A 15722-nucleotide genomic window follows, 5' to 3' on the forward strand; every position below is an offset into this window, starting at 1 on the left:
TCCTCTCCAATCTCCTCCACCCAATCCCTAATCCCCTTCCCATTTCTTCATCTCTCTGCTTGTTCTTCCATTTCTCTCCCAAGCCTCCCTCTCTCTCTCTCTCTCTCTCTCTCTCTCTCCGAATCCTCTCCTTCTCCAGCAGCCATGGCCGCTGCAGTCACTGCTGCAGTTTCTTTCCCCTCCGCCACAAAATCCTCTTCTCTCCCATCCAGAACCGCGCTAATTTCCCCTGACAGAATCGCTCTCAAGAAGGCAAGCACATTCCGAGCCCTAATTTCTACATTTCCTCCAACTCGATGATTTTCGCGATTTCTTTAATTTCTTCGGTTGATTTGATTTCATTTGATTTCATTTCATTTTTCAGGTTCCGGCGTTGTTTCATCATGGCGGAAGAGTGGTGGTGGCTCCGATTAGAGCTCAGGTGACCACGGAAGCACCGGCGAAAGTGGAAAAAGAGTCGAAGAAGCAAGAAGAAGGAATCGTGGTGAATAAGTTCAAGCCTAAGAGTCCGTACGTTGGACGCTGCCTTTTGAACACGAAGATCACTGGCGATGATGCTCCTGGTGAGACTTGGCATATGGTCTTCAGTACTGAAGGTAAGTCCGTCTGAATCTTACTCACTATTTACAGTTCCACTGATTCATCAATTTCAATGGTCGATTCATTCATTGATTGTGCTTGATTCTGCGTTTTGAGGCTGATTTTGGAAGAGATGAATTCATATCTTTGTTTAGGCATTTCGAAATCATCGTCTTCGCATTCATATGGTTTATGGATTCAATTACATCTTACTCGTCTTATCATTTGGTTGAACTTCAGGAATTCGTTTCTCACTTGTCTCGAGTGTTTGGACTGATTTTACAGAGAATAAATTGAAAATTTTAAACATAGGACTAAATTGAAAATTTTAAACTTAGAAGGACCAAAATGAAAAATCTAAAATTATAGGATGAAATTGAAATTTTCAATTTTATACTTTACAAATTGACTAAATTGAAACTTTTTTTTTTAATCGAACAAATAAAATCTTTTAAAAATATCTAAATATGATTAAAAAAATTTAAATCATACCAACCAAACTAAAAATTTTTAAATTATATGAATCAAATAGAATTTTTATTTATTTATTTATTTATTGTGAGTTGGTTTGTAGGGGAAGTGCCGTACAGAGAAGGGCAGTCAATTGGTGTAATTGCTGATGGAGAGGACAAGAACGGGAAGCCTCATAAGCTCCGATTATACTCCATTGCTAGCAGTGCCCTTGGTGATTTTGGAGATTCCAAGACTGTATAACCTTCTTCCTTCTTTTTCTTCCCTTACAACAAAATAATTAAATTATTTTCTTTTATATATATATATATATATATTATTTTTTAAATTAGTAACAAAATGGAGTAATTATTGTGAACTGTATTCAGGTTTCTCTGTGTGTGAAGCGGCTTGTGTACACCAACGACCAAGGAGAGATCGTCAAAGGAGTTTGTTCCAACTTTTTATGTGAGTTTTATAATTAATATATATTTAATCTCTGTTTTAATGTAAGATTTTGAAAATTAAGCAAATAATTTGGTATAAAAATTAAAAGAATTCTCCATTGTATTTAATTTATTTTGTAATTGTAGGTGACCTGAAACCTGGAGCAGAGGTGAAGATTACAGGACCTGTAGGAAAAGAAATGCTCATGCCTAAAGATCCCAATGCTACAGTTGTCATGGTAACCCACAATTACCCACAAATCATCCCAAATAATAATAATAAAAAAAACAAGTAATTGAAATTAGTAATTTTCACTTTTTATGTAAATTCAAGTAGAATTTTATCGTCAAATTTAAATAATTTTTTGGTTACTTTTAGTCTCGAGATTTTTAATTTTGTTTTTATTTAGACATAAATTTAAATGTTTGGAATCAGAATAGGTATAAAATAAATGAAAATTTAAAAATTTAACGATTTATTAGATATTTTTCTTAATTGACTTTTGTTTTTTTTGTTTTTGTTTTTGTTTTTTTAATTTTATTTAAATGGGTGGAATTGTGTTGGTGCATTAGCTTGCAACTGGAACTGGAATTGCTCCATTTAGATCATTTTTGTGGAAAATGTTCTTTGAGAAGCATGATGACTACAAGGTAATAATAATAATGCTTACGAACTTATTTATTTTTTCTTACTATGATTCTAATTTGAATTCATATTTTTTTATTAACATCTCAATCCATCTTATGCTGTGTAGTTCAATGGATTGGCATGGCTCTTTTTGGGTGTCCCGACAAGTAGCTCACTTCTCTACAAAGAGGTAAAAAATGAGAAATCCTAATACAACCTTAGAATTTATACTTTTTGGGTGTCCCGTGCTTCAAAATACTAATTTGAATTTGTAAAATGAAATAGGAGTTCGAGAAAATGAAAGAGAAGTACCCCGAGAACTTCAGGTTGGACTTTGCAGTTAGTCGAGAGCAAACAAACGAGCAGGGCGAGAAAATGTACATCCAAACCAGAATGGCTCAATATGCGGAGGAGCTTTGGGAATTATTGAAGAAAGACAACACCTTTGTCTACATGTGTGGACTTAAGGGCATGGAGAAGGGAATTGATGACATTATGGTCTCTTTGGCTGCTAGAGATGGTTAGACTTTTTCCCTTTTATCTCTTTTGGTCAATTTATTAGGGTTTTTTTTTTTTTTTTTCCCGGAATAAATTAAAATAGTATTATTATTTATTATTTATTATTATTTGGTAGGGATTGATTGGCTGGAGTACAAGAGGCAGTTGAAGAAATCAGAGCAATGGAATGTGGAAGTTTATTAATTTTATAAATATAATATTTTCCACATTTTGACTTCAACATCTCTCTTTCAAACCCCTCCCCCCACCATTATTATGTAGATATAGTTAATTCCCTTCTTATAATTTTCTGTATTTTCCTCTCTTTTTTATTTTGAATTCTTGTTCATTATGCTCATCAAAATTAAAAAAGAAAAAACTTTGAAATTATGCCCAACAAATACTTTTCGCTTCGATTCTCTCTCCGCTTTTATTTTCAGGTAAAGACATGAACTTTAGATTTATAAGAACGAGTTATTGATCGTTTAAATAAGTGTGGTTAAGTGTCTTTTGTGATTGAATATGCAAAAATTGTTTACAGTATCTACTTCTTTCGCTCGATATTTGAATAGTTTAAAACGTTGGATTTAAACTTCGGGGTTTCATTAAGAAATTATGGCTTGACGTTTAAACCATACCTAAAATTATCTAATTGAAATAAGAAGACTAGTTAATGCCTACTAATCTCAACACGAGCTACTGTTTTAATTAGGTATGTTTTTGTGGGTTGGATTGAGTCAGAGTGAGACATTTTTTTAGATCCAATTCAATTATTTTGACGTAAATTTTTCAATTAGAATAATCCTTTTTAAATAATGAATTTTAGTCAATTCATCCCTAAAATTTTGTTAGTGTTATTTATCTATTTTTTTTTTGTTTATAATAAAAATAAATATTAATTCCTAAAATATCTATTTACTTTAGTTAAAAATTGTTTTAAAAAATTGTTTAAGACTAAATAATAAAGAAATGTATGCGGCAAAATGTACCTTTAATCAACAATAAATTTAGGTTGGTTCCTTCAATCCAATCTAGTTCTAGAAGCTCACGAACCAACCTGATTTATAAAGTTTTCATTTATTTAAATTTAACTCAACCCAAATAAATGGTTTGAATTGGGTCGATCAAATATTTTGAACACCCTTAATATCAATTTGTTATTAGAGATGTCCACGAAGCAGGACAGGGATAGAAAAGCCTTCCCAGTCTCCATGTCCGTGAAATTTCCAATTTATTTTTGCCGAATTTCCCTCCTATTTTTTTTTGTTTGTAAAGTAAAGAGATCGNAATAATTTTTACTCGTTTATTATTTTATTAAAAAATAGTTTATTTTATAATTTTTATTTTTTAAAATATAATCTTTATTAAAAAATTCTATTAAACCCTAATTAATATATATATATAAGAACGTAGTTTTTGACAATAAAAAAAAAATCTACAAAATAATCTTTAGTTTAAATATCTCTACCTCTCTTTCATCCCTCTTACGGACAGACATCTCTATATATTATCTTATTAATGATACCGATAATCAAATTTGAACTAAAATTAGATGGGTAATAAGAATGTTTGATTAATCCACTACATTTAAATGACGTGAAAGTTATCTTATTTATAATCAAATAAATTACAAGGATATGAAAAATAGTAATAAATGGAAATAACAATAAGAAAGATAACTATGGTAATAAGGCAAATATTAGATATTTGTCTTATAATAAAATATCAAATATAATATATATGGTAAACTATAATTTATTACCTAATAAAATTTTAGCTAAAAAAGACTTTTGTATGTGACCAAATTGCTCTTAAAAAAAAAGTAATTATATATTAATTTTTTTTTTAAAAAAAGACATTTAGTTGAGCTCAATGTCGCCCATAATGTGGGCCAGAGTCCAATCATGCGAAATGTTTGATTATTTTAATGACATGTCGTTTTGAGCGTTCCCAACGTTGTAACTAACTAATTTATTTTAATTAATTAAAAAAAAAAACATCAAATCCATTTAATTATTATTTTTATAAATTAATCAATTTAGTTTTTACTTAAGATTGTATTTATAATGAAATAACATCAATTTATTATTAATATGAGTAATTATTATGTAATAATTCTTTTTGTTATTTTATTAAAATTTTAAGAGAAAAATAATTTTATTTATATATTTTAAGCTGATTATATTTTAAAAAATAAAAAAAATAAAAAAAAATTAAATCGTTAACGGATTAGGGTTTTGGATGAAGCGTTAGAAGTTCCCGAGATCTCATTCTCTTCGCCTTCTATATATTTCGAAACCCTTTTTGTTCTTTTTTCTCTGAGTCGCCATTTTTGTTGCAGAGAGATCGGTTTTAACTTTGAAGATGGCGGAAGAGAGATTGACTGGTGTGGTTCAATGGTTCAACGATTCGAAGGGGTTCGGGTTCATCAAGCCAGATGTGGAAGGACCTGATCTGTTTGTTCATCAATCCTCCATTAAATCAGATGGCTACCGTAGCCTTGTCGTTGGAGATCATGTTGAGTTTCAGATCGCTTCGGGTGATGATGGGAAATCCAAAGCTATTGAGGTCGTTGCGCTTGATGGATCTTCGGGAAATCGGAGGGATAACTTTGGGGGTGGTGGTGGACGAGGTGGCCGCGGCGGCGGGGGTTATGGGTTTGGTGGTTGGAGGGGCGGTGATAGGCGGAATGGCAGCAGTGGAGCTGGTGGGGGTGGGTGTTATCAATGCGGTGAGCAAGGGCATTTGGCTAGAGACTGTGCCCGTCCTAGTAACCGCGGCGGAGGAGGTGGCAGCGGTGGTGGTTGTTTTACTTGCGGTGAAGTTGGCCACTTAGCGAGGGATTGTCCACGAGGAAACAGCGGCGGAGGCGGAGGCGGGGCCGGTGGTGGTGGTTGCTATAATTGTGGTGGTTTTGGGCACTTGGCTAGGGATTGCAATAGGGGTGGAGCTGGAGGTGGAAGTGGTGGTGGTGGTGGTGGTGGTGGTGGTTGCTTTAATTGTGGGGAGTATGGGCATTTAGCCAGAGATTGCCAGAATGAAAGCCGTAACAGCGGCGGCGGCGGAAGATTTGGTGGCGGAGGTGGCGGTGGCGCCAACACTTGCTTCAATTGCGGGAAATCGGGGCATTTTGCTAGGGAGTGTCCTGATGCACCATGATAAGGAGAGGAAAAAGAGTAATAGTATATAATTTTTCCTTTTACTTCAATATTGTCCTTTAATTATGTTCTTCTTTTGGTGTGGATGGTGGCTCTACGTAGCTTACTTGAGAATTTTTTTATTAATTTTTATCCCATGGTTGTTTCGCTCCTTAGGGGCAAATTTTCTGGTTCATACGATGTTCTAATTCGGATAAATGAGGCATTTTATCCTTCTTGCCTTCTTTAGTTATGATGCCAATATTTTTGTATCCCTTTTTTTTGTTTGAATTTTAGTTCAATAATGACCTTTTAGATCTCGGTTTCATATTCGAATCAATGCCTGCCTTAATTGTCATTATCCATGTTAGCATCTAATGCTTCATTGGGTTGAAGTAGCTATGTTGGATTGATTTATACATTATTAGCATGATCTTTGGTTTTGCATTGCCATACCAGGCCTTCATTTTTGTTTGCCTCTTCCATCATCAAGAATGATATGTCTTATAGAATTCATTTAGTCTGATCCTCTTAAGAGTAGGCATGTTTTCGTGCGCTCTGCTCTGTCTTGTTGATCTTCTTAGCACTATGTTCTGTTCTATAATTTGTTGTGGAAGTGTTTTAGAGACTGTTGGATCTATGTTTTAAATCTTTTGTGTCTTATATACTTTCAAGTTTCATAGATTCGACCCCTAGTAGTCAAACTGGTTGTGAACCAGTGAATTGAAAGAAGACTAATGTCTTCTTGATACTTCATTACTTCCATTCTAGAAATGAATGCTTGTAAGTGAAAGGTTACAATCGTGTTCATGTGAAGGTGATGTGTAGATCAGGGGTGCCCTTTCTTCTTCTTAAGGAGTTGGGATGGTTAAGGATTTTTTTTTTCTTTTTTCTTTTGGTTTAATCTATCATTTTAGTAGAAATCTTAGAAAACATAGTGCAAATCAAAGGAATGAACTTCTTTTAGTTTGTTCGAATAGCTAGATTAATGAAAGTTCATTAAAATTTTAGTAAATAAAGAGTAGTTTGGTGTAGGTTCTAAAACTCATCTCTTCGCCCGATGCAAGGATTTTTTCCCTGGTAGATAATAAACATTTTGTGTTGGTTTTGGGGATTAGTATGCTTCTTTTCTTCATTTTTATCATTTTCTGTTTTCAAGGAGTTTTGTTTTGTGGCCTTTTGGATTAAGAATTGAATACTCAGAAGAGTCAGGAAGGTGTTTTAAATCCCTACTTATCCTCCCCCAAATCCTTCCTTTACTAATACCTTAATGATTAGTTTGTCCATTATTGCTTGAACAAAGAGAGGAATATAGGATCATATGTACAATTTAGTTGAAATGCTCTTTTAGCATGCATTCTTCTGTTTGATAGATGTTGATGATTATAATTCAGTTCAATATATATTTTATCTCATTCCAATGTACATAGTTTTTGCCTTGGGTATTATATTTTGAACCTTAGTTTCTGCTCATCTTGTGAGGAGCCTGATGAAATCTCTCTCATTGCCATTGTTTTGTTCTCTTTAGCTCTCTGGTTCTTTTCTTCATTGCTACTTGGTATTGAGTTGCAAAAATTCGTAACATTAAAAGCTTGCGGCTGTTGAATGGCTGCTCGGAGAACTTGTGAGCTTTTCAATTTGAATCGAGTTCGTTTATGCGTACTCTCATCGTTCATTGAGTGTCTACAATGCTTGATTGTCATCTCTCATGAGACGCTTTTCATCAAACAGGATGAGTTTCATAGTCTTGTAAATTGTTTCTTAGGTTTAAGTTTGTAGAGTGAACTCTTAGAGCTTTAGCTTAGGAATATGAAAATCTTGACCCTTCTTCTTGAGTGCATCCCATTGATCCATTGTTTAAATGATTGAATTGATGGCCAATCCTCTCAGAATTGAACTAAAGGGAGGAAGATCTTAATGTTCCCTCTATATTTTGTTACACTAGAAGTTCAAACCAAAAAATTTCATCCATTTTATCTTCCCTTCCTTATTTTTTCATCTTGGCTTTAACCATTTTGTTCGTGTTAGAGCGATGGCGGATCTCGAGAGTATATATGCAAAGTTTAAAGAGATTTTAAAGCTTTCCTTTTTGTTATTCATGTATATTGTATTGTTGGAGTTTATGCTTTTTGTGTAAGGGGATGGCGAAAAAAGGAAGCTGAAAATGTGACGTTTTCTAAATCAGTGTGTGCTTACAGCACAGTGTGGCCGGGAGTTATGTCAGGCGACGGCTTCGTCCCTGCTGCACCCAGGAGAGTGGAACGCCCTCCCCATGCTCGCGGTCGTGGTCCGGCTGCATCTGCGGCCGCACATATTGCTCCGAAGAAGCAGCAGGCAGGCAGATTCTCCGACCAAGTTCAGGCTGAATGGTGCCGGCGGGGTTGATTTCATTTTACAAATATTAGTATTAAATATCACCTTGACTCGAGATTAGATCTTTTTTATTTGACATCTAAGTTATAGGAGGATTGATCGATGAACTTAGAATGGATAGTGAGTGATGTAAACCATTTCCGTGCAGGGCTCGTAAGATTCTTCAGGAATAGGGGCTGATTAATTAGGCGAAAGAAAATATGAGGTTACTTCATTCAAGAAAACATGAAAGGATAATTTGAATATCGAGTTTTGTGGTCGAAAGAATTTTGAATTATGAGTTATGCTCACTTTGTCCTCGGTCCGATTTGGTCTAGAATTTTGAAGGGCTTGATGAAGCATAGGCAAAATACCCTTCATCGCGCCACCTTCAAGAATACAAAATCAAAAGAATTCTAGCTTCTTAAGCGCGTAATTTTTCTATCTACTATGTTTATTCTGATCTTTTGCACGACTGCATTGGATGCATACTTCCCTTATTAGATAATGATTCAGTCCTTGATTTACAAAACCTACCGATTTGGTTTAGTTCTTAGTTAAACCCAAAATCAAAAGAATCAAACCAACTATTACCCTGATTTTGAATGTCTTTCGAGCGTTCTACCTTTCTCTCTCATCATATCCACTTTTCTTGTAATACCCATTAACGGGATTGGTTTGCCCCACCATTAACCGAGTGAAAATTCTTCTCGGTTCATGAATCTTTTATCAAACATCCAATGATTCAAACATTCAATGGATATGATATGATACGAGTATGAATACACACAGAAAACACTGATTTAATAGTAAAGCATTGAGACGACCAATGGAAAAAGCATTATTCTCGTAAGTTTCATAGGTTGGAATTCCATTAAATGGAGTAAGCTTTTGGTAAAAGAAAAGCTCCTCTTCCACTCCAAGATCTATGCTTAATTCTCTAATGGGGTTGAGTTGGTTGTACTACTTCATATGCCTTTTTGACTCTCTACCACATCACTTTCACACTATCCCCAAACTTTCCCTCCTTTTTTAGATTCTCTTCGTTCTCTCGACAATTTTTATTTATTGTTATGTTTAACGGAATGAGAAAGATTTAGAGGCTATGCACGACGTGGGTAAGAAAAAAAACGATTGACTTGATAGATGGAGAGAGGGTCCTCGACTCAAGCACAAAATCCATGTTGAGTCAACAATCATCGAGAAGGGCACCACTGTGGGATTGAGACAAGCACCTTGCTCTTGGATAAATGACTCGAACAACCCGAACCAACTAAACTCAAAAATGTCCAAATTCGACCAAACCCAACTCACGAACACCTTATAAAGTGTTTCAAATCAGTTCAACTTTATTAGTTGAATCATATCGCCATTAGCTTAAAGATAAACAAAATAATATTTTTCTAAATTAAAAATAAATCATCTTTTTTTTTTCCCAAATTGCCCCTCCTTTTGATGCTTAATCACAAAGACATGAAAACCCTAATCTAGTCATGAAGGCCATTTTTGTTGAAATCAAAATTAAATTTATGAATTAAAGTGATTTTAAAAAAAGAAATTTACATATTTTCTTATCATATTTATATATATTTTCATTAAAAGAAATTATTTAATCTTAATTTCTTAAATTTAAATTGGGTAATTTAGGTCCCACTAATACACATGTTAATTAAATAAACCTTGAGCCACGTCACTAAATCATTAAAGTATAAAGAAAAAAAAAAAAGAAAAAAAAAAGAGGAAAGTTATGAATTCTTATTTCTTTTCTCACTTTGTCTAAATTCATATTAAAATATTGTCGATTGTTATGGGTAAAACTAAACTCGAAACAGTTGGCAACCATGCTAAGGCTAACTAGGCCCGGTGTGCCATAGAGCTGTGTCTGTGTCTGTGTCTTGTTTCGTGGGCCTAGGTTGATCGTACCTAGACAGACCAAATGAATGTTCGTTCCTTCTGTCTTGACGTGTGCTCTTTCTAGAANAATTATTTTGAATTTTTTAAATATTAAATTGGTTTTAAATTATTTTTAAAAAAATTCGAAATAATCATTAATAAGTGATCTTGAATTTTTTAAATATTTTCCTTCTCCTAAAAATTTCAAAATTATTATGACTGTCAAAAAAAAAAAAATCATTGAAACAGAAAATTGATTAATACGTGATTGAATATATTTCTGTGAAGCTTCACTGTTCCTCGGATTGGCTTTAGGCCTTTTCTGCGCAACTTAGGTGGAGGGCGAAGAAGGCCTGAGCCATCAGTGAGATATGAGAGCTAGAATTCTAATCTTGTGTCTGGACCTACGGGCCAAGGGACAGTCTCAGGTAGACAATTTCCTATGGGGCGTAGGCCTCCCAAAAGGTAACGGAGGCATGCAAAGGTTTCCTCGTGCCAAACGGAGATTGGCCCTCGAGTGCAAAGGCAGAAGGGAACTTGACTGCAAGATCCACTTGTTGAGCAGGGACAAAAGTCGGCCTTAGTGATCCGACGATGTCGAGTGGAAGGGTCGTCGCTCAACGGACAAACCCTAGTTCCTGCTATATTTATCACAAATATCAGTTGACATAGTTAATAAACATCAAATTTGGAAGGAGCACGCACCGATCGAACCGAACCCTCTAAATGAATAAGCAATCGACACTAGATTCAAGAAGAATTTTGAGCTGTAACAGTAAAAACACCCTAAAAATATAAAACAAAATCGACACACACTATACACGGCCAGAAAGTAACTTACGTGGATGTACGAATTTTACCCGTGTTAGTATTACGTTACTCGACTTTCCGACACTTAACTACGTAACAAAAACCCTAAATTTAAGCTTTTCTTTCGACCCGAACAAAAGTAAATTATGTTTTTTTTTTTTCTCACACAAAAAGATGGACAAAGAAAAAGGGTTTAAAGCAAAGATAATAAAAATATCCCTTTTTAAGGAAAAGAGCTAATTTATTTAATAATAAAAATTATGCATCATATTTTCTTTACATTACATCAACATAAACATACATAGTGGAAATGACGTAAATCTTTAACATAAAGTATTTATTTTATGTTTCATTATCAAACTAAAAATAATAAAATAATAATAATAATAATAATAAAAAGGTAAAAAAAAAAAAAAAATGTTGAAAATGTGACAGACTACACGTCGTCAAAGGCTGCCATGAATTGTCGTTCGAAATAAAGTAGTGTCGGTTTCCAAAATTAAGTAAAAAAAATAAAGAAGTTGATTTCTTTTGGAGTCTTCTTCCTTTCACGATAAGTAATTAGTTTTTTCTGTTAAAAACATACTTTTTTATTTATTATTATTATTATTTTATTTTGAAGTAATGATTTAATTAAAATGTTTTTAAATCTATAACGATTTAATTTTTTTTAATTTAAAATTTGTGATCTATCCCTTGTGGAAAAGACATAATAATTTGATTAATTGAACTATGTTCAAATTGGTTAATGTTGTGGTTTTATTGTTAGGAGTTACAATCATTTTCGTAAAATATGTCTTAATTATTTGGTCAACGTGTGCGTACTATGCACGTTCCAAGCTATTGTCACCTTCATTCAATCCAACCTAGTTCATCTTTAACCTAATCCTCAGGAGAAACGTAAGATACCCCACGAGCTCTCATATAAATATGTATACTTATTTTCAATGGTTACATACTATGCACGCCCCTAGCTATNCAAAGACATGAAAACCCTAATCTAGTCATGAAGGCCATTTTTGTTGAAATCAAAATTAAATTTATGAATTAAAGTGATTTTAAAAAAAGAAATTTACATATTTTCTTATCATATTTATATATATTTTCATTAAAAGAAATTATTTAATCTTAATTTCTTAAATTTAAATTGGGTAATTTAGGTCCCACTAATACACATGTTAATTAAATAAACCTTGAGCCACGTCACTAAATCATTAAAGTATAAAGAAAAAAAAAAAAGAAAAAAAAAAGAGGAAAGTTATGAATTCTTATTTCTTTTCTCACTTTGTCTAAATTCATATTAAAATATTGTCGATTGTTATGGGTAAAACTAAACTCGAAACAGTTGGCAACCATGCTAAGGCTAACTAGGCCCGGTGTGCCATAGAGCTGTGTCTGTGTCTGTGTCTTGTTTCGTGGGCCTAGGTTGATCGTACCTAGACAGACCAAATGAATGTTCGTTCCTTCTGTCTTGACGTGTGCTCTTTCTAGAACCCTAATCCTTTCACATATAAATGGAAAGAAATGTGGGCTTCTGTGAAGATGCGGACTACCTGCACCTTGCACCTGGACAGAAAGACCCTATGAAGCTTCACTGTTCCCTGTGATTGGCTTTGGACCTTTCCTGCGCAGCTTAGGTAGAGAGCGAAGAAGACCGCCTTCCAAGAGGTCCGAGCTATCAGTGAGAGAGAAACTTTTTATTTTTTATTTTATGAAAGTATCTTTTATTGAAAAGATGAGTCAAATTCCTAAGGATTCAACAACATCATATGCAATGAAATTGATAAATATTTCTATACGATTTAAAAATTTTTAACATCCTAATAACACTCATTTGACAAACAAAATAAGTTGGCCATGTACTCCTATGGAAATGACCCAAAAATAGCTTCGAGAGTAAACCATTTATAAGTTTTTTTTTTTTTTTTTTTTTTAAAAAAAAAAAAAAAATGTTGAAAATGTGACAGACTACACGTCGTCAAAGGCTGCCATGAATTGTCGTTCGAAATAAAGTAGTGTCGGTTTCCAAAATTAAGTAAAAAAAATAAAGAAGTTGATTTCTTTTGGAGTCTTCTTCCTTTCACGATAAGTAATTAGTTTTTTCTGTTAAAAACATACTTTTTTATTTATTATTATTATTATTTTATTTTGAAGTAATGATTTAATTAAAATGTTTTTAAATCTATAACGATTTAATTTTTTTTAATTTAAAATTTGTGATCTATCCCTTGTGGAAAAGACATAATAATTTGATTAATTGAACTATGTTCAAATTGGTTAATGTTGTGGTTTTATTGTTAGGAGTTACAATCATTTTCGTAAAATATGTCTTAATTATTTGGTCAACGTGTGCGTACTATGCACGTTCCAAGCTATTGTCACCTTCATTCAATCCAACCTAGTTCATCTTTAACCTAATCCTCAGGAGAAACGTAAGATACCCCACGAGCTCTCATATAAATATGTATACTTATTTTCAATGGTTACATACTATGCACGCCCCTAGCTATTGTCACCCTCGTTCAATTTGATCTAGTTCATCATTAACCTAATCCTCGGGAGAAAGGTAAGATTCCCCACGAGCTCTCCTATATATACTTATATTCAATGGGTACATACTATGCACGTCCCTAGCTATTGTCACCTTTGTTGAATCCAATCTAGTTCATCTTTAACCTAATCCTCGAGAGAAACGTAAGAGACCCCACGAGCTCTCCAGTATAAATACTTATCTTCAACGAGTATATACTATGCACGCCCCTAGCTGTTGTCATCCTCGTAACATAAGATACCCCACAAACTCTCCTGAGATTTCACTTCAAGGGTTTCCCATTAAAGTTTTAAAACGCGTTTACTAAGCAGAGGTTTCCATACCCTTGTAAGAAATGTTTCGTTCCCCTCACCAACCGATGTGAGATCTCATAATCTACCCCCCTTCAGGGCCTAGCATCCTCGCTGGCACATCGCTCGGTGCCTGACTCTGATAACATTTGTAACAGCCCGAGACTACTAGGGAGAAGTTTTAAAACGCGTCTACTAGGGAGAGGTTTCCACACCGTTATAAGAAATATTTTGTTCCCTTCTCTAACCAACGTGGGATCTCACACTTCTTCACTACTAAAATCCTTGTTACATTTAAATTCGTTGCTAACATACGTATCATAGCTAATGCAACAAACACCATACCGATATGCAAATTTTTTTTTTTTTTTTTTTTTTTTTTAAGTCGCGTTCTTCCTCACAACTTGTATCATTGTTGTCACGTCAAGGTCAGTTATATTACTCTATCTAAATTAAGCTATCGACATTTAAAGTAATAATTTTTTTGTGAGTAAAAACGTCCAAATTAGGACACCAATGAAACCCATTAATGATTCATATAACTTCAATAATTTATACATGTCACATGGTGCACATAAGTTCACGACTTTATAATATTTAATTGAACTTTAGAGTAATTAATAATATTATATATATTTATAATATAAGGTCGGTTGAGATCATGAATCTTCCATCACTCTGACGAATGGATTTTACGGCGATAAAGATATTCAAATTCAGTTAAAAAACATCAGGGGTGCTCATATGACCAGATGACCCAGACTATCCAACCCGAACCAGGTTAGGTTAGGTTAGTTTTTTTTTTTTTAGTTTGGATTGGGTTTAATTTTTGAAAAATAGAAATTTTAGTTTGTGATTTGACCTTTTTGATCAGTCAACCGGACCAACTGAAAATAGTCTTACAATCCAATTAACCACTGCCCTATTTTTTAAAAATAAGAACAGTTGTCAAACAGGTATTTAAATTTGTAAATGATTGATATTTGAACGAGATTTTAGTAATATATACTGTAGATAAATAAGATCTCCAAAACCAATGGTTTGATTGAGTTATGTTGTTGACTTTAATTTGAGTTTCTCGAGTCACCAACCCAACTAGATTCAAAAGATTTTTTCAACCTAGCCCGTGTACGTCATTAAAAAACATTGGGGAAAATATTTAAATAAAAAAAGAAATACAAATAAAACAACCGAGTAAAAGTCAAACTCGGTCCCTAAAACCCTTTAGCTCGGTTACCAATTACATCTCTCGAATCAAGCAGAGATTTCTCTTTGGGAGATCGACCAGCATTATTCAAACGTAAGCTACATGATTAAATCCTCAGCCCTATCATATCTTATCGAGTTATCAACTCACATCGATAATCAAATCTTACCCAAACAACAATACTTTAAACAATAACATTCGAATCGAGTCGATAATTCATTGTTTCGATTGGGCAAGAAGAACGTGGTGTTTGTCTCTTACAAAAGGCAATAGAAAGCTCAAAGTTTCCCCACATGAAAGGTTGAAAAAAGAACATAAAGATAGGAAGTTGAGTGTTAGAAGAAGGCCAAAGAGTGGAGTTCATGTGGGATTTTAGATATCAATGATATGAAATGAATATAAATGTGCTATTCCTACATCACCCATGTGCCTTTCTTTACTTGCTTTCTTTTTGTGTTCGGGTCTTTTTCGATTCGTCTCTAAATCTCTTTTCACGTATCATACGAGAATTAGCAAGTTGATTCGTGAGCTTCTATCCAAAACCATACCTCAATTGATCTCAACTTCAGATATTGTAACAGCTCAAGCTCACCATACCCCAACTGATCCAAAACCGTACCACAAAATCACCGTATCCCAACTTATCCAAAACCGTACACTAAACCCTGAACAACTCGGATAGAGTTCACAACCCAATTTTCTATTTTCGAATTGGGTTGTCGGGTTGTAGTTTATTTTATTTTTTGAATTATTTAAAAAAATCATATTGTAACCGCTCAAACTCACCGCTAGTAGATATTGTCCACTTTTGCTCGTTATATATGGTCGTCAATCTCACGATTTTAAAACGCATCTATTAGGGAGGTGTTTGTACATTTATA

At 33.8% G+C, this 15722-nt stretch overlaps 2 protein-coding genes across 3 annotated transcripts; both read left to right on the forward strand.

Annotated features, from left to right (window-relative positions):
• LOC111800451 (ferredoxin--NADP reductase, leaf isozyme, chloroplastic) lies at positions 1–2959 on the forward strand. Its single transcript, XM_023684145.1, has 9 exons — positions 1–252; positions 365–596; positions 1154–1287; positions 1419–1497; positions 1623–1714; positions 2049–2126; positions 2231–2293; positions 2389–2623; positions 2738–2959. Exons 1-9 carry the CDS (start codon positions 145–147, stop codon positions 2803–2805), a joined length of 1089 nt encoding a protein of 362 aa, XP_023539913.1. The 5' UTR covers positions 1–144; the 3' UTR covers positions 2806–2959.
• A 1869-nt stretch (positions 2960–4828) lies between these two features.
• LOC111801104 (cold shock domain-containing protein 3-like) lies at positions 4829–8380 on the forward strand. Of its 2 annotated transcripts, none has more exons than XM_023685087.1 (2): positions 4829–5777; positions 7924–8380. In XM_023685087.1, the coding sequence occupies exon 1, from the start codon at positions 4966–4968 to the stop codon at positions 5758–5760; it is 795 nt and encodes a 264-aa protein (XP_023540855.1). In that variant the 5' UTR covers positions 4829–4965; the 3' UTR covers positions 5761–5777; positions 7924–8380. The 2 variants fall into 2 exon arrangements, with proteins under 2 accessions (XP_023540855.1, XP_023540854.1); XM_023685086.1 differs by having other exon boundaries at positions 7937–8379.
• The last annotated feature ends 7342 nt before the right edge of the window (positions 8381–15722 follow it).

The sequence above is a fragment of the Cucurbita pepo genome, chromosome LG08, assembly GCF_002806865.2.
Source record: "Cucurbita pepo subsp. pepo cultivar mu-cu-16 chromosome LG08, ASM280686v2, whole genome shotgun sequence".
NCBI classification, from domain to species: domain Eukaryota; kingdom Viridiplantae; phylum Streptophyta; class Magnoliopsida; order Cucurbitales; family Cucurbitaceae; genus Cucurbita; species Cucurbita pepo.

What these genes read in the sequence shown, in the direction of transcription:
- LOC111801104 (XM_023685087.1), top strand. Translation starts at nt 4,966, where the DNA reads ATGGCGGAAGAGAGATTGACTGGTGTGGTTCAATGGTTCAACGATTCG.
- LOC111800451 (XM_023684145.1), top strand. Translation starts at nt 145, where the DNA reads ATGGCCGCTGCAGTCACTGCTGCAGTTTCTTTCCCCTCCGCCACAAAA. An exon ending in GCTCACTTCTCTACAAAGAG is followed by an intron (nt 2,294 to 2,388) that starts GTAAAAAATGAG and finishes AAAATGAAATAG; the next exon opens with GAGTTCGAGAAAATGAAAGA. An exon ending in CTCTTTGGCTGCTAGAGATG is followed by an intron (nt 2,624 to 2,737) that starts GTTAGACTTTTT and finishes ATTATTTGGTAG; the next exon opens with GGATTGATTGGCTGGAGTAC.